We start from the raw sequence: 18,731 nt of genomic DNA, 5'->3' as shown, positions 1-18,731 counted from the left end.
AAATGTGTATTTGTGTAAGAGGGAGGGTGTGGCCTAAGGAGATCAACATCCTATATCAAGGTGTGATTCAACTGACTCTGAAATGTCAAAAATGGTAAAAAGTATTTCAGAGAGATGCAGCACTCTTAAAACTGCTAAGATATTGGGGTGTGATCACAGAACCATCAAATGTCTTGTTGCAAATAGTCAACAGGGTGACAAGAAACATGCTGAGAAAAAAAAAAAAAGATGCAAATGAACTGCCAAAGATTTTGAGTAGAATCAAATGTGAAGCGACCAGGAACCCATTATCCTCCAGTGCTCTCATATTCCAGAACTGCAACTTACCTGGAGTGCGCAGAAGTACAAGGGGTACAGTACTCAGAGACATGGCCAAGGTAAGGAAGGCTGAAACCCGAACACCACTGAACACATAAGGTTCGCATAAGGTGAAATGTCAAGACTGGGCCAAGAAATATCTGAAGACAGATTTTTCAAAGATTTTATGGACTGATGAGACGAGAATGACTCTTGACAGACCAGATGGCCTGTGGCCAGATCAGTAATGGGCACAGATCTCTACTTCGGCACAGACGCCAGTAAGTGGGGTACTGCTATGGGCTTGTGTTATTAAAGATGAGCTAGCTGGAGCCTTTCGACTTGAAGATGGACTCAAAATCAACTCCCAAACCCACTGCCAGTTTTAAGACACGTTCTTCAAGCAATGTTACAGGAAAAAGTCTGCATCTTTCAAGAAGACCATGATGTTTATGCAGGACAATGCTCCATCATGTGCATCAAAGTACTCCACTGCATTGCTAGCCAGTAAAAGCCTTAAGCCTGAAAGAATTTACATTTACAACATGTAGCTGATGCTTTTATCCAAAGCAACTTACAATTATGACTGAGTACAACCTGAGCAATTGAGGGTTAAGGGTCTTGATCAGGGGCCCAACAGTGGCAACTTGGCACTGGTGGGGCTTGAACCAGCAACCTTCCATTTACTAGCCAAGTACCTTCACCACTGAGATACCACTGCTCATAATGAGATGGCCCCTTTCTTCACCTCACCTGACCTATTCAGAACTTGTGGGCCCTTCTTAAACGGGAGAGTTACGGTGAAGGAGAAGGTAGAGCTCTTTAAGCAGTGTCTGTGAGACTGTGGTTGATGCTGCACAAAGAGTTGAGCAACAGAGTAACAAACTGACAGACTCCATGAATGGAAGGCTTATGACTGTTATTGAAAAGAAGGGGGGCTATTTTGGTCTTTTTTATGTCAGAAATGTTTTTGTAAATTTGGCTGTTTATTATTTGATGTTTAACAGCTGGAAATAAACAAATGACATGAGGAAAAGTTGTTTTTCCATTTAGTTGCATAATAATTCTGTGCATTAATAGTTACCCAATAATTATGAATACAAATATTCTCCCAAGAAAGCCAAAACCTCACTTTTACTTCCTTAAATATTCAGGTTTGAGTTTTATTAACACATTGGACTGATTGAGAGCACTGTAGTTGTTCAATAATAAAATAAATCCTCAAATACAACTTGACAAATGTGCACAGTGAATAGCGATTCAGAATTGTAATTAATGTAGTGTCTGTATGGCCACCAGGTGGCAGAAGACAAACTTTTGGAGAAAACATTTACCACACAACAATTTAGGAATAGAAAGCTTAGCGGCTGTGCTCTGCTTACGTGAAGGCCTCCGATCAATACACGTTCGCTTTGAGATTATCGTGGCGAATAAAGGGCTGTAACTCGCTCACCCATGAGGGCTGCAAGTGGATTACATTTAAAAAGAGGTGGAACAAAGCCATGCGGAGACAGACGCAGACAGAGGTGGACACGCAAGGGGAGCTCTGTGGCATGAATGTTTAATAGCAGTCTCAGAGCATGCGGTGGCTGAGCGATAAGACTGCCCGCTCCATCAACAGCAGGGGTGCTGCAGAGTGTGGATCACCGGCCAGATGCTCCGCTCCTGACCCCGACCTAACAATGGGAGGTTCCACAAGGACCCCCCACATTGAGAGGAACCGGTCACTGCTGGGAGGGGAGACCATGATCAGGGTCATTGCCACACACTCGTTCAAACAACACTAGCAGGCAGACAATACACCCGCATGGTTCTCGTGTTTATTCGCAATGTTCCGACTCGACGCCTCTGCAGTCTAAACCACTCGCGTTTTGTTTTTCTACTGATCACCTTGGCGTACAGATGTGGACATAAGCCATTACTTGTTGTCTGAAGAAGCAGTGAAGATGTAGATATTTCAACTGTCAAAATGCACAAGATGGCTTCCATCAATAAATAAATCAGTAAATCAGACAGACACACACACGCACGCACGCGCTATTAACTGTGAGATGGGGTCTTAGTCAAACTCACCACAGACATACTTGATCATTTCCTTTTATTGAAAATATAGCCATAAATGTTGTCTTTTTCAAAACTAGGTCACCAAGCAAAGAAAAACATATATAATAGGATATTAAAAAAAGGATGAAAGACTCAAAGCGTGATGAACAATGCTCTTACACAAAGAAGACCAGACTTCCACCTTATAAACACCAGCAAATCTGGAGCCACATTTACTTTGTTCTTTAAATTCAAAATAGCCTTCCTGAAAAAAGCTTCCAAATTATACTGGATCTGCTACACAATGCTTTCCCCCTTGTGTGGTTTATGCAAATACACTCCAGCTACGCATTTCCCTTAATTAAGTCCAAGGTTTTAGCCTCTGATTTGAATACTAAGGTCAGTCAGGGAGAGCCCCTGCTAAGTCCCATGTGAAATCATATCCAAATTGTTTTACATATCTGATTAAATTTGGCACTTCTGTCATTTTGACTTCAGGCTAAAAGGGAATTTTGCTGCTAAAAGGTCTGTTAGAATTTCTTACAACTCGTTCCTTGGCTACTTCCTATAGCCTACAACATAAATAAAGGCCCAGATGGGAAGGCCTCACCAACATGTGATGTGTCTTTTCCCAGAAGATTCTCCTGACTCTGAAATTTCCAACCAGGAGTAAACTATGTGAGCAGTAGTTAGTGTTGCCTGTGTCCCACACTCAGGTGATATTTCCATTAGGGCTCATTGGCTGTGCCGAATGCCAGGCGCTTCCTGTCCGGAATACCAGTTTTAGCTTAATTAGTGCAATGACACCATGTCTGCTAGGATAAGAAGACAAAACGTTCTCCCACCAAACCTCACAGAGTCTGCTCCTGGCATCAGACCCCAGTCCCACACATCAACTGCCTAGCGGCTGAGCCAAATCGTTCCCGGCACATAACAGGGAAGGAAGTACGAAGATATGCAAGGCACAGCAGAGACAACCAGGATACGAGATCCTGTACAAAGTCAGGGGGAAAAGTGTAATAAAAGATTTCTGCTAAGAAGCAGGCCACCGAGTGACAGTCAGCCAGCTGTGGGAGGGCAGAAAACGGAACCCGTATCATCTGCTTCTGCGGCTCCTTCCGTTTCTGCCGCTATGCTCCCGGGCCTGTCGCATGCAGCTGGCGGACTGCGTGATCAGGGCGGGAACGCTTCATGCTCTCTCGAACCTTCAAACAAGCATGCGCTGATAGTGTGGTGAAGAGTATGGTAGCCACGTGGTGACGTTGTGCACGCCCATGCTTGGTCAGGCCTGGCGGGGACAGAAAGCAGAAAGTGCAAACAAAGAAATTTGAGGACGCAGAGTTTCCTATTTTTGGGATGCCCCTCATGGCCACCCGCATGCCCATCTGCGTTCTTTCCTAAAGCAGGCGCCAGCAGATGCCGTTCCCAGGTCGGGAGAGGCACGGATGGAGCGGGGAGCGGTGACCTCGGCTACATTATTCCCAGAGCCACCAGAGTATGGTTGTGATGTGCTCATATCCACCTTGCAGGACCCAACAGCAGTTTTGGACTTATACATAATACGAAGACGACTGTCTGATTGTTTCCGTGTTTCTTTGTCCATGTGCAGCTTCAGTAAGACCAGCGCAGTCTCATACACGGATCTCGTCGTCCTCGTCCTCTAAGAAGGAAGAGAAGGCTCCTTCCTCGCCCGGGCGGTAGCTGTGGCCGGCGCTGTCCGCGTCCGCCCCGTAGGGCTGTCCCGTCGGCTTGTCCTCCAGGGCGTGGGAGCCCGAGCTGGAGACGGAGCAGCTGTCGGCCTGCTGCAGCTCTCTGGGCTGGGGGTCGGCCGCGGCAGCGGACTCGCTCTGCATCTCCATCTCCATCTCCACTGAGCCGGGGGCGTGGTTAGGGGCCATCTGCTCCGCCTCTAGCTCCGCCTCCTCCTCCTGCTGCTCTACAACCATCTCCTCCTGCTCCTCCTTCATTGCATCCTCCTCCTCTTCCCCTCCCTGGTCGCTAGGGAGCGGAGAAGCCTGCCCTTCGCTGTTCTTGCCCTCCTCAAAGCCCAGGTCCTCCTCCTCTTTCTCCATGACCCCGAGGATGTCTCCCAGCATGGAGGGCCCCAGGTCCACGTGAAAGGACATCACGGACTCGGCGTGCTTCATGCCCCCGCCGTTCCACGACGACAAGGGCCGCAGGTCCGTCAGCTCCCCGAAGCAGCGCTCGTGGAGCTCCAGGTCCAGCTGGTGGGCGGCCGCCCCGTTGGAGGCCTGCTGCCTCAGAGGGCTGCCGGCCAGGCTCTTGTGTGCCCTGCTGGCTGCCGCGTCACCCTCCCCCTCGTTCAGGAAGGGCAGTGACAGGGCGTTTTTCACGAACGTGGGCGAGCCCCTAGGGGGCAGCAGCGTGTGCTCCCGCTGGTCGACGCGGGTGACCGACTGCGATCGCTTGCTGCTCCGGAAGGTTCTGGACAGCAGGCCCGGCTTGGGCGAGCGGGGGTGGGCGTCCGGCGACGGCTCCCCGGTGCGGCTGCTGAGGAAGGAGGTGTCCCCGAAGGCGTCCCCGCTGCGGCCCACGTGCATAGTGTGGCGGAAGTCGCCCAGGGGGGCGCTGATCATCTCGGTGGTGAGATCCATGCGGGAGCGCCGCTTGGTCTGGGACGCCGAGCTCGGCACCAGCTGCTTCAAAATGGGCATCCTGAAGTCTTCGAGGGCTCCGAATCTAGACGTCTCCACGAGAACGACAAACCGGCTCTGCTTTTAGAAGTACGCAGACGCTGCGGGTGCATCCGGAGGAAGACGCGCCCCGTGTCCTGTCTCGATGATGCCTGTGCCTCAGTCTTCAGGTGAACTCAATCCTGTGCAAAGAGGGGGAAAAAAAACAACACAAGAGATCAGCATAAGCCTCTACAGCAGGCCGGACACAGAACGCTGAACCCGGCCAGAGCCGCCGACGGCACGAACTCCGTTAAGCGAATTCGGGTAGTGCTGTGTCATTCACTTCCCCCCTGCGCGAGATCAAGAAAGTCGTGAGTGGAGCAGTTCCAGGGACTCTTATCTGCACAGGGGTGCTGAATACTGATGGGAGCTGCAGAATGCATCGTCACTGTTGGCCCGCCCTCCCCCCTCCCCCCTCTCCCCCCTCCCCTCTCGGTAAGAAAGTGTTTGGCTGCAGCACGCAGTTCACAGACGGCCTCTCGGGACAGAGCTGACCGAGGTTTTAAATCAATGGCGAGATAAGATAAGAATTGGAGGGGAGAACACAGAGTTCTGGTGAAGGTCACGGCCGGTCCGGTCGCCGTCAGCGTGGCGTCTGCGCGCCACCGGCCGCCTGCGTAGGATAGATCGGCGTGCAATGACGAGTGCAAGGTCAAGAAGGAGCAAAATGCTGATAAATTGTGCGACAGCGATTTTTCGTCAAACAAAACGATGCCCAATGGCAGTTAGAACTCCCTTTACTGCGTGGCCGTCGGTGTGTATCCTGAGAGGCACACAGCAGTCGGGTCCAGGACAAAGGCAACCCAGAAGCCCCTCGTGACGTATAAAGCCCGGGAGCACAGACGGCGAGCTTGCTGGTGAAAGCAGGTCTTAATCGTGGACGACCCCGCCCCCGCCCCCCCGGTCCGCCCCCTGCCCTTATTCTAGCTCGTTAGCTTCAGCCTTGCAGAATGACGGACAGGCTGAGTGCCCCGTCCCAGCCCTGATGCATTATTTAGGAGCCCCCACCTCCGCCCGACACCCCCCCACTCCAGCAAGCACTGCTCTGCCTCGGCTCGTGCTTTCCTCTGCCTACGCCACACTCACTTCCTGCCGATGGGTTCACCTGAACGCATTGCCGTGGCAACACGCTGTTGCATGCAGACGAGAGCGTTTCCTGTCTGTGTGCTTTTTTTTTTTTTTGGTTTGTTTAAGGCCATATAGAGAGAAACCTGCTAACTGATTTGATCCGGACCTTTCAGCGTTCGGCGTCATACGGTTTCACTGCTATTTTGGTGCGGAAGGGATATCAATTTCACTGCTAACAAATTGTGCAAGTAGATGCGTGGTTTAGTCATAACAGTTAACATGGCTTTATAAACAAATCATTTTTTTCAACTTGACATTTACCCTGTGATGTGGCCAGCTCAAACCATACTGTCACGCAACAGTATCGAAGGCCCCTTCAAAGAAATCCAACACAACATCCTTTCCTGTCCCTCTGTGACTGAATGAACGTGAACTATGTAGGCTGGGCCGTCCCTTAATGTCAGGGAGCGTTGGTAAGGCTCCAGGATACTGGGGGGCCTTGTTACCATGACAGCACTCAGCTGATGCTCTGAGGAGAAACATGCATGCAAAACACACACGTGCGTACACGCATGCATGAAAAAGAATTGACCCTTACCAACCCCTCAAAATTACACTGGGTTGATTTGAATAATGGTCAGTGTAATAACATGAGGCAAAGGGCTTCCCATAAAGCACAGGGAAGCTGAGTGTTTTGGGAAGTGCAAAGAAGAAGAGAAAAAATACATACACAAATAAAAGTTTTAATAATGGAGGTATTAAAAAAAAAAAACTGCAATTAAGCACAAAAAAAAAAATAAAATAAAATGCAGCGTGTGTGTGTGTGTGTGTGGGGGGGGGGTGACTGCTGGAGCTTTTGAAAAAAGCAGCACATGAAAAATGCAAAGCTTCAGTCCCCCTGGTGCTCCCCGACACCTCTGCAGGAACTGCCATTACGCACACACGCACGCGCAGTATCAGCCATTAGCCGGCATTACTGGAAGGTCTAATAACCAGGGCTGGGGGGGGGTCATTCCACAGCCTGGTCTGTGGGCCGATCCCCCAGCAGCACTGGGGCAGTGATGCTCATTTATAGGCATGTGCGGATGCAAGAGGAGTAGGGGAGCATGAGAAGGAGGCGTGGGAAACAAAAGCCCTCCGAGGGGGCCGGCGACTCTCCAAACAGCCCCTCGCCCTGGGTCCCTCCACCTCTCATAGACTAAACACACCTCCCTCTCTCCAGCATCCATCCCACTATCCCCACAGCAACGCTGTTACATACTAACCCGTGACCCTCGTGTGTGTTTAAAGGCTTAGTGAGGCGCATTAACTCGCGCACACACACTACGTGCACGCACAGTTGGGAGCGGTTCCAAATTCTATACGCATTTCTCGAATTACTGTTCTTCCTCTTAACACAGACATCTGGCGGGGGGGATTGCTGAGAGAGAGTGCAAGAGCAGCAGTGTGATTCAGCCTTAGATTGTAAGTACACTGTACAAGGCTGAAGCACTTCAATGTTTTATGTTGGATAACAAGGGCAATTGCTGAACACGGACTGACGAATAATAAAACAAATGATTTAAAAAATCCCAAACAGCACTTTGCATCGCAGCACTGCTCATAAAAAGAACACCCCTAAGACTGAAAAGAAAGCCAGTCTGCATGTGGATTCGTTTGTGTATTGTTCTGGTAGAGGAATGTCCAACATGCCACTTCACACTTTCTTTCAATCCAACTTGCAGCCACTAAATCACTATTTCATGCGGACAGGCGCTTAAGAACAATTACATTTAAGCGCATCTAGAGCGAGGCGCACAGAGGGACACGGACTCCATTCATGAACATGGACCAGTTCCATTTCCCTGATTACTGACCATTTTCTCCCGAAAGTCTACCCTCCAGCTACTCCAGCCACGCTTGGCAGCGTGGAGGGACTCCTCCAGCTGGGGTAGAGGCATCTGGTTGGGGCTGCGATGGGCCACCAGCCTGGGCGGAACCCTGGATGACCCAAGGGCGGCTCAGAATCGTCCACGCATGGCATTGCAGCGGATCCATTCCTGCTTTGTGGGACACTTGGAGTTCCCAGCTGAAGGCTTTAGTGGACTGCTATCATAAACCAAAACTAAATATGAGTAACAATGGTTTATTATCTCAGTGACCTATCCGGTACCATTGTAACCATAACATGCATTAAGCAAAGTATTGCCTGAGGAATTGGAACTGTGACTTAAGAGCCATTGACGTTTAGCTTCTGGCAACACCAACACTACACACTTAGGGGATGTCTGACTCAAAGTAGCATAAAAAAATAAAAATAATATGGCGAGTACCAGATTTTAATTACCTATAAAAAATATTTATCATTGCCTGAGAACAGTGCAACCAAGGTACATTATACAACTTTAAACAAAGAGCCTGACCTGACCAAGCGTCAGGTCAACCCTTACCTGGTGACTGGAGTCGGTACTGAACAGGAACCTTGTTTTCAGAGCTTTGTATGCATCTGCTTGAGCAGATAAAGCCCAACTGAAGGAACCTTAGAGCTATTCATTAGAGATAAGGCAGCAGCACACAGAGGGCTCGTTAAATGGGTCTTCCTTCCTTCCTTCAAAAGGCAGAGTGAGGACAGATGTCTCTCGTGGTCATCAACACTCACCCAGACAGCTTGGTACCCCCCCCCCCAATTAAGGCAACCAACACTATATATTCACGTACTCAGAACGGTTCTCCATTCATATCAGTCACCAAGAGTGAATTAGGTTTGTCTAAACTGGCAATGAGAAGTTCATAGGTTTAAATTACGCAGTTGGCTTCAGATATCAAAGGTAAAGCTTTGTTCTAACAAAGGACAACCTCATTCATTTCAATTCTACAACACTTCAAAAGAAATGGAAAAATATCCTTCTTCACAAATGTGTGTGTGTGTGAGATTTTATATTATATATAAATAAAGAAATTAAACATAGCAGGGACAACCAAAGCCATTCCAGTCTTCTTCACATGACATCTGCTCATCTTCACACCCCTCTGTTATCAGAACAGTGCAGTGCAGTCATGCAAGTACAGCTGCCCATGTTTTGTGCCCAGCAAAACTACAGTGCTTTACGTTTCCAGAGAGAGTCCAGTGAGGGCTCGTTAACAGCAGTGGCACCGATGGAAAACAACACCATGTGACCTGTGGCTCCTGCACTAAAGGCACACACGTCAGCAGACCTGGAGCAGACAAGGCGGGGTGGGAAAAGAAAATTCAATCCCTAATTAAATCGAAAAGACTGATTAATGATGGTACAGGGTAACAAATCAGGTGGTAATTTGATCCCCAAAGAGCTTAGCAGCACGTGGCTATTGGAAGGACACAGAAAGCTCAGGTTTTTTTCCCTAGGTTCGCCCTCTGAGCAGAATGATGCCTTCACCAGCTCTTGATCTGGTCGTGGATCATGTCTTAACCTGGCAGGAACTCAGGCGGTAACAAGGGTCAGCCAGAGAGCAACCCAGTCAGAAAGCAGCCTGTGCAGGCCGCCAGGTGGAGCACACCAGACAACTGGCAGAAGACCTCAGAAGGTGCGAACATGGCGGTCCAATCAGGACTGGGTATGGCGCAACACCGTGTGATGAGCGCATTGCAATAGGAAGGGGAGTCTGGAACTTCAAGGAAACAGGTCAGGGCGCTTAAAACGCCGCCAAGGGCGTCACCCTCCTGGGAACAGAAGCAATTGGCATCAAAGGTCAGATCCCTTCCCCAGGCCGCCAAGGAGGCCCAGAAAGGAAAGACAGGAAGGATCATCCATTATAGAGGATGTTTTTTGCTATCTGAGCTAACAGGGAAGTTTGCTTGGCACTACTAATGCTGTGCACAGCCATGCTCTGGGGGGGGCAGCAACATGGACAAATCAGGAGCAGCATACCATTTCTCCCCCCCCCCCCCCACCCCACCAGCCCTCTCATACCAGCAGAACCCCCCCTGCCCATCCTGAACACACACCACAGACAAATCACTTACTGATCACACACTGAACGAACAAACAAACAACTATGTGGGCTGATTTAACCACTGACTATCCAGGGATAAAATATAATGTTCAGAGAGGTCACTAATAAACACTCAGCACTCACGGTTAGTTTGTGCATAATGAGGCTTCCCAGGCCTGGAACTGTTTACTCATGCTGCAGAATACTGAAAGCAACCTGGGAGATTTAAAAACCAAAAACGCTCTTCTTTACATTCTCAGATGCAGGAGATGGGGCAGCGGCTACCGTGCCACTGTAGCACACCTGGTCAAGCAGGTATTGCAAGGTGCCAGCAACGAGTCACGGGTTCAATCTCAAGGGAGCACACATTCTGGCATACTGATAAACACGGAAGTTGCTCTGGCAAGGAGCGCCCGATGAAAGCAGCACAGAGACGATCTTTCCCACGGTCCATTGTAGCAGACCTTCTAACGACAGCCACGCTGCTCTCTGCAAGCCCAGAGACAGCAACGAGTCTCGAGTGTCTCTGGGTGTGACCCTGCCCCCCGCCAGTGACTTATACCAGCCGGACCAGGTGTGACGACTTACCCTGGAACCACAAACCCACACGATCGGTTTTTAAACACCTGGAACCTTTCACGATGAATGGCACTCTGGAGTTTATGAGGTGGTGTTCACACCGTTCTGGAATGTGCTGAGATTTTTCTGCCCCGTCATTCCACAGTGCCAAAGCATGCATGCCAAAAAAGCAGATGGAACACTCGAAGCGTATGTGGCAAACTACAGCCAGCGTGGACACGGGTATAAGAGATGATCGGGACAGAACACTCACTACAGCACATGGAATCAATGGAGGGTTGCAAAAGTCAATGGAGGGTTCCACCTGACTCGTGCACTTCCTCTTCCGCCAATACAGGTACGCTGCAGAGTGCTCAGCATAAAAGAGCTTGTGTATACGGAGAACGGTCTACACTCAGCAACTCCACCACACGAAAGCATCTGACATGGTTAGGTGGAGTTTCCGGCACTGTTGGTTGGTTTGCAGTCACGCACGAATTCTGTCACACGCGACCACGCGTCCCAGCGGAGGCCGAGGCCACAAAAAGACTTGAGTCTGGCCACAACAATCTTGATAGCAGTGTGTTGAATGGGATCCATGAGTTGGTACTTCCACTGGAAGAGCTTGAAAGAGAGAAGCCTGCAAATATACATATTAAGAAATGTATTTTAATAGATTTGACTCGAGTACGAGGTCAAGATGGCCTTTAAGGGACCATAGCAAAGTGCTCCGAATCCTGACACTGCTCCCATTCATAAGACCGGCCGTTTAATAAAATCTTGTGCGAAGGGATCCCAAAACAAGGAAAAAGGACTCTCCAATCTCCTTCACAGACTTTAACGTTAAGTTAACCCAGTCTGGGTAGAGGCCAAAAGCATCTGTGTTGAAGAACCCGAGGACAGCAGCGAGGCAGCTGGCACCGTGTCCAGCGCAACCCAGTGCAGAATAATGGCGTTCATTAACCTCCAAGGCTGGAACGGAGCGTTTCCACGCCGATGCGGCCAAAGGGCCAATCAGCTTGCCACTGGCTTGAGAAACATCTCAAAGACTGAGACTGCTCACGGGGAGGAGAACCTTCCGTATTATGCTTACAGCCCATGTCAAAGGGTGGCTTTTTTGACAGGGAGTCCAGGGCCAGCTCACAGCAGGACACTGAGTGAATGCAAGGCCACGCCGCTGTTAAGAACTAAAGACGGGAGGCTCGCTTGAAAACCTAGACGGAGGAAAGCACAGAGCAAGATTTTGCTTACCGTGCTAGAACGGGGCCAGTCTAACTGTGCAGCATCCGTGCCCAATGACACAAATCAGGCTGCTACATTTGAAAAGCAGTGCATTGAAAGCAGGATCGCAACTCAAATTTGGGCTGCATGCTAAATAAGTGGGTAGTGTTTCAGAATAGGAGAGATGGTAAAAAAGACTGTTCTAATCACACACACACACAGAGTTTGACAGGCTAACAAACAAACAAAAAAGCTGCAAAGGTGTTTACACATGGATCACGTATGCTTTTCACTTCTTTAGCTTAAATGTAGGTTATTAACGGTCGGTATATAATGCTGGGTAACTTCACGATCAGACTCACGAGACTGCAAAAGCAGATTAATCATTTACCCGTAGTATATGGGACCTTATTTCCGATAAGCGGATTCTAGGGTAACCTTGAGTGTAGCTATCTTAGACTAGCTTCGGGTTCATTTCACTGCTTCATTGCCGGACACATTTTTATTGTTCGTTTTTTGGTTGGTGTGTGTGTGTGTGTGTGTGTGTGTGTGTGTGTGTAGTTTGGGTCCATCGTAACTCAACCGTGCGCCGCTAGCACCCATCCCAGACGCGTGCGCGCTCGCAACAAAGAAACGCAGTTCCATCTGTAGCAGGGCGCACGTTCAAGTTACATATCCTAGACAAATAGGCTGATTATAACAAAATGAAAACAAACAACAACAAAAAAAACAACTAAATATAACCAACAGCCATAGTGTGGCAAACTATTAAAGGATAAATTTTAAAAAAGCACATGACCCGGCTGTACGTATATGCGTTGGATAGCGTTAGTGGGATACAGGAGACAATCGGGCAACCAAACATTTAAGATCACAACCAGAGAAGAAAAGATAATCATGTTCATATTTTGGACACTCTGAACAGGAAAAAAAAATTGGATCGCGGCCTAACTTCGGGGATAAAGCAAGGAGAGTTGAAGAACAAAGATAAACACCAAGCCTTCCAACCACCGATGGACAAATTATACACGAACAGTGAATGCATCGATAACCAGGAACAGGTTCATTGTTCTCCAAAGACAAGAGGAGTCGTACAGATTTTTGCTCATCTTGGGGAAAGACAAACGACCGACGGATTGTCAGCAATCAACTGTTCAACGGGTTTGGCCGATACAAATGAGAGGCCCCTCGAACACAATTACACTAGAGACCTATTCCTTAGTATGTTTACTGATGACATATTGATAGACTACTTTAACACGTGTTAAAGTACCTTAACAAAGTACAATAAAATAAAGTCAAAAGGTCTCGTCCTTTAGTGAATAAAACAAGGGTGAAACATGCACGGCTACTGTTAGACTGAGACCGCCGAAAAAGTAGAACTTACTGTTTAAAAAAAATCTCGCATCCGGCCAACGTTTTGTACTCTTATTCCCCAAGTGCCCGACGTTACCTTCACCGGTGTCTCGATCTTCCATTCAGTAACTACTACACGACTTTGAGCATTTCTCTGCCCGTTCGTGAATTCAGCAACACTGCAGTAAAAGATATTTCCCCCAGTTACCTTCAGCAGCGCAAAGAAATATCGGCAACCGCATCCTTCCTGTTGAGGAGCGTGTAACGCACTGCTTGCGCAACGCTTCGTTCAGTTTGCGCCTTTCGTTCACTGGACCCGCCTCCAGCCAGGAGGGTTTTAAAGAAGCAGTACGTTAAAGAAGCGCGTTGGGGAGAGCTGTCGAGATTCAAACTGAATCTCAATGAAGAGCTATTCATTGCTGATTATGTGAGCTTCAGTTGTAGTGTATAATCTTTAGAGCAGTATGTATGTCTGCCCACTGGTTATTTTGGCGGCTATTTGAGTTGAACACAGACCCCTCATGGTTCTGTTCCGATTCACTGGAAAACTTTTCATTTTGCTCTGTTTTAAAAAAAAGTGTTGAAGTGTTGAAGCTTTACAACTGGGATTTGCAGTTTATTTGCCCATTTAACACTTATTTAACAAATGTTGACTTACAGACCACTTGCTTACAATAGCAGAATGGAAAAAAATGTGATACAAAGAGCCGTGATGCATTTTCTTTTCTCCATGACCCATCCGTGTATCCTTTGAAAGTGTTCTCTCAACAGGAACGTGATATACTTGCAGGCCCTTGCAGTTGAATGACTGCTGCCTGTCTTGCTGTTTGAAGATTTAGTCAGCACCCTCCGGTTCTAACTCATTTGTGTATTCACGTGATGAAGGATCTTTTGACAAAAGTCTGCTACAGTTTGCACCTCAACTGTGGGCTATAGGGGCAGGTTGTATCCTCTTGCAGGACAAAGCCCCAGGCCCTGGTACTTAAGGGGAATGGAATGTCTAACAGTTAGGTCATTATCTGTGGTTAGGACTAAGGCTGTTTTCAGGGTTATCAGTGTTTTCAGAGGAGAAAGTCTTGTATACAGACTGTCTCAAAGATAAATGGCTAGTCCACTGGAAAATAACGATACCCGTTCATTACCACATTCATCCTACGCAATGACCAAAGGTCTCCAGTTGTTTCATTAAAAGAACAAGCTTATGAAAAATGATTTAGACTTATGTTCCAAGTTTCAAGTTCCAAGTTTGGTTTATTTGTCACATACATAGTCATACACAGTACAACACGCAGTGAAATGGTGGAGTGCTCTGTCCAAACTGGGGAAGAGAACCAGGGGTGCATAGAGAAAAAAAATATATATACAGATAAATATATATATATATATTCTATGTATGTACAAAAATATATTAACAATGTATGTACAATGTATGTCATAATTTTATTAACAGATTGATGAACAGTGTGCTCAAGAAGTAAAAGTCTTTCATTCATATTTAAAAGGTAATTTCCTCCATTTGCCTGTATTCCCGGGACTGTGAGGAACTTGATTCTTACTGAGTCTTACTCTGTTACATTTAAACAGAGAGAAACCCCTTATGTCAGCTAAGGTAAAATGCCTAATGTCTAATCTCTTATATATCTGGAGCTAAATGAGCTTTACCAGCATCTCATAATACCCTCTAACTCACTCTCGAGATATCATCCCTCCTCCCCTTAACTAACCCCCCACCGTCCAGACAGAATAAAAGTATTATTTTCAGGCAACACCTCCCACCCTCCCTTAGTGTCTCTGCATGGGTTCTCCGGACCTTTGTGAATTTTGCACTCGACTCGAACGTCCTCGTTTGAGCCGAATCTGTCGGCCGTGACAGGAGGAATAAGGCGAAGCCGGCGGCGCTCCCGTGGATCAGGTGTCTTTCCCCATTATGGAGTTGATGTTGTTGGAGACAGAGGCTCCCTCGTGATCCAGAGAACTAAAGGATGAAAGGGCTTTGGGAAGAGACAATGCATGCCGTCCTTTTCCAGTACTGAGTGCTCTACTTACAAACCTCAGTGAGAACCTTTACACCTGCACTCTGATGGCACACATGGCCGGGTTAAGGGGCAGTGAGTTAAAAAAAAATCAAGATTTTCAAAATAGAGAGCATGTTAAAATACCAGGTTGGCATCTCCTAGGACATATAAGAATGGGGTCCATAACAAAAACTGCAACAAATAAACAAGCTTGAACTAATAAGAATATATATATAAACTCCTAAATTAACCAGATTTTTCAGAAGTGGTCAGGCAAGTGGCAACTTTAGCGATATGCTATAATCCGGTTCAGATTGCTTTTTATTTATTTGCTATTCTGTTGCATCGGAATTGGCGTAGGTGTTCAGTTTTAATCGCTTCATACTGGCCGATTCATTCACTTTAGTGGGGCCCCAATTGTTTCATAGCCTTGGGCCACAAAACGGCACTGAGTGTACAATCTGGCCTTGAGTGTACTGTTGAGTGTACCGATGAACAGGTTATAATGAAAGAGATATACAGAGCCTCTGAAAAATAAAATAATTTATTTTGGAAAAAAACATTAGCTGACCCCATTATAATTCCTTTAAGAATTTGTACAGTGATGGTCACCTCACAGAGAACAAGACAGGAGATGTGTGGTTCGTGATTATAGCAGTTCTTGAGTGTTCGTTCAATAGAATTCCATATAGAGCCACCATCTCTTTTCACTTGTAATTTAGAATACAAAAGCAATAAAAAAGATCATGAATAAATTAAGCACATCCGCTGGCATAACTGTAGGCATATGTATACACGGTGTCATACTGTGAACTGTAAAAACACATTCTACACAATATTCAGAGAAATAGGCTACATACAGTGTAAGAAGTAGTAACAGACATCATTTTCAGATTTTTTTGAGATGAGGAGGTTTATCTTAGGCCTGTTTTCCCTCAGTTTAGACGACTGACAGGTGACTGTCTTTATTGTAATAATTAGTCATTTTCTGTACAGATCAGCTGGATTATCCCTCGGTCTCTTCCAACACCTGGAATCCTCGTGTAAGCTGTAAACGCATGCTGCTCTGGTGTCCTGGTCTTCTTTATGAGGCGTAGGCCATTAATGCAAGATCGTAATCACCTATGTGATGATAAAGCAAGAAGCATCACTTTATGAAACTATCATTTGTTTTAAGTTCAAACCTGTTTAGGTGTCTTTTCCTCATTTCATTCATAGAAATAACAATGCACTACAGATCTGTAATATTTTTGTCAAGGATAGTTGAACTAGCTCCCACCACGGCACTACGGCATCTGCATGAGCTGCTATGCAATGTGCCTGCTCATCATCTGGGTTGATGAGAGACAGATCACCTGACTTCACAGCCAGGCAATGGTCCAAGTCTCACCTGAATACATGTTCCCATGGAAAGTACCTTTTAAATTCACGAACACAACCACTTTCTGGATGACAAAACACAGTGACACAACAAAAGTGACTAGCAACGACGTTTGGTAGCATCCACAACTTCTAGCTTAGCAGCAGCTCGTGTGGCACGAAGGTTGATGTGCAGATGTAAAGGGATTTTAAAACCAGCACTAAAAACTGAAGCATATTCGTTTCAAGATCTAACTTCTTGTCCAGTCTGTACATCGAGCTGCTATATTATGCTTTGAGCAAGGTGCTGTCATATTTGGATGTGACTTAATGAATTACTGTTACACAAATCCCCAAAAGGTAAGAACATCCAAAATAATTACGCTCTGGGTAATTTTTAGCTTCACATGCAAAAATCTTTTTCAAAATGTTCATATCTTGCTTAAATATGCAATTTATCTACTCTCTCATTTACATAATTCTCAGTTTACGTTTCAAAAATATCTGTTGGCTGTTTTTGCAGTGTAGGAATAAGATTTAGAAATGTCTTAGACTAACCATTGTTTAGTGAATGGCTTAGAGACCACGTTGTTTTGGTCAAACAACAAACATTTTACGCTGAATGATTGTCTTTTCAATCTTTGCAAACATGCACGCACACACTCACACACACACACACAAACACACACACACACTCACACACACTCTCTCACAGACACACACACACTCACACACACACTCACTCTCACACAGGGGTAAAATAAAGTAAACAAGCAGCCCAGGATGTTCGATGCGCCTATAAATAAAATCGTTAAAAAATAAAAATGCAGCCTGAAAAAAAGAAGAAACCACAATGACCGCACAGTGGGAGGAGTCTCAACCGGACGTGCAGTCACTGGAACGAGAGTCTAGTATCAAACGAAAGAGGAGAAGCCCGTGGCGGGGGTCTGGGTGGAGCCCCCAAGGCTGCTTGGAGGCCTATAGATGGCGTGCTGGCTGTGAGCCTCAGTGGACAGCAGAGAAGGGGTGGGAGTCCGGCTCCCCTTGGGCCTGAACAGCGTGGCCTGGCCCTGGGGCTGAGGGGCTGGGGTGGCATGGGGCAGTAGAGGCGGTAGTGGAGGCAGCGGGGGTGGGTGGGGCCTGGACTCTTGCTCGACCGCGCCGTCAGGCTGGGCATAGCCATACGCCGGAGGCCGCGAGACACCCTTCTGCTGCCGGCGCCAGGAGTTGTAGTAGGTGGGGTCGCTGATGTAGTGGTTGACGAAAGAGTGCGTCTTCTGGCGGTTTGGGTCCATCTCATATTCGCTGTCGCTGCCCTAGTATTGGACAGGAAACAAGGTGGAAGAAACATGACTCCTCACATGAAGAGCACTTTATGTTGATTTATGTCTGATCATTTATGTGCTATATAATAGATGTCAGTCTTTGAGCAACAAAACAGAAACAGACAAAACACTTAAAGTCCAATGATATGGCTAAAGCTGCCACGCTGTCCCAGGGAACACTACAACTCAGTCTGCCCCAGGATGTTAAAGGATAAAGGGCATTAAAGAGAATCAGCGCTGCACATCCTACTGCGGTTTCTACAGCTGTTAAGGAGCCACTACCATAGGCCAGCAGTCCATTAGATTCACCCATAGCTCTGTGGAGCTGACATCTGAAACCACTAGGGTCTCCTAAATGGCCAATAAATCATGTAATGATGTTAGGAGACTAAGAATATAAAAATGACTTTGCCGTATTCTATTATTGGCCTTTGATCTCTATAATGAAATATCCATTATCTTTCTGCGCTTATGTGAAAGTCAATATAACCCTGTAACCGTGTAGGTGAACAGAACATCATGATATTAGAACATTTAGAACATTTATTTGCATTAGGTCAGGTCCAGGGTAAACAGTGCAACTGGATTCAGCTGGATTCACTGGATATCTGCAGCGCTCCCAGTTGCTTTCAAGTCATACGGCCCACGCCTCCGGAGATGAGATCCCGAGGGCATTTCCTGCTGGATAACATTTAGCTCACACTAAACGTGCAGGGCGAAATCTTTGAACATGAGAACTGGCTCCCGACACCTTTCCCATTCGTATCCCACGAGGGAGGCGACCACGTTCTGGCGACAGAAACGTGCGGGAAGATGGGAACGCCTCTCCGGGCTCTATCCAC

At 47.1% G+C, this 18,731-nt stretch overlaps 2 protein-coding genes across 6 annotated transcripts in view; both read right to left on the bottom strand.

The window, feature by feature from the left end:
• Positions 1-2,378: 2,378 nt before the first annotated feature.
• cdc42ep4a (CDC42 effector protein (Rho GTPase binding) 4a) lies at positions 2,379-13,495 on the bottom strand. 2 transcript variants are annotated; one of them, XM_027010835.3, is made up of 2 exons: positions 13,399-13,495; positions 2,379-5,176 (listed from the first exon to the last, which is right to left on the bottom strand). In XM_027010835.3, the coding sequence occupies exon 2, from the start codon at positions 5,013-5,015 to the stop codon at positions 3,972-3,974; it is 1,044 nt and encodes a 347-aa protein (XP_026866636.3). In that variant the 5' UTR covers positions 5,016-5,176; positions 13,399-13,495; the 3' UTR covers positions 2,379-3,971. The 2 variants fall into 2 exon arrangements, with proteins under 2 accessions (XP_026866636.3, XP_035388261.2); XM_035532368.2 differs by having other exon boundaries at positions 13,222-13,477.
• Positions 13,496-15,733: 2,238 nt separating this feature from the next.
• Positions 15,734-18,731, bottom strand: part of sdk2a (sidekick cell adhesion molecule 2a) — a 76,247-nt gene continuing 73,249 nt past the window's right edge. For all 4 annotated transcript variants that reach the window (XM_081711344.1, XM_081711342.1, XM_081711343.1 and 1 more), the window contains one exon: positions 15,734-17,880. In XM_081711344.1, the coding sequence (XP_081567470.1) occupies positions 17,479-17,880 (402 nt within the window). In that variant the 3' untranslated portion in view covers positions 15,734-17,478. The remainder of the gene's footprint in view (positions 17,881-18,731) is intronic.

Source organism: Electrophorus electricus, chromosome 3 (assembly GCF_041902795.1).
Source record: "Electrophorus electricus isolate QZ-2024a chromosome 3, ASM4190279v1, whole genome shotgun sequence".
In the NCBI taxonomy this organism is placed as follows: Eukaryota; Metazoa; Chordata; class Actinopteri; order Gymnotiformes; family Gymnotidae; genus Electrophorus; species Electrophorus electricus.
Note: the sequence above shows the minus strand (reverse complement) of the source record. Positions and strands in the feature narration are given on the sequence as shown.

What these genes read in the sequence shown, in the direction of transcription:
- cdc42ep4a (XM_027010835.3), bottom strand. Translation starts at nt 5,015, where the DNA reads ATGCCCATTTTGAAGCAGCTGGTGCCGAGCTCGGCGTCCCAGACCAAG.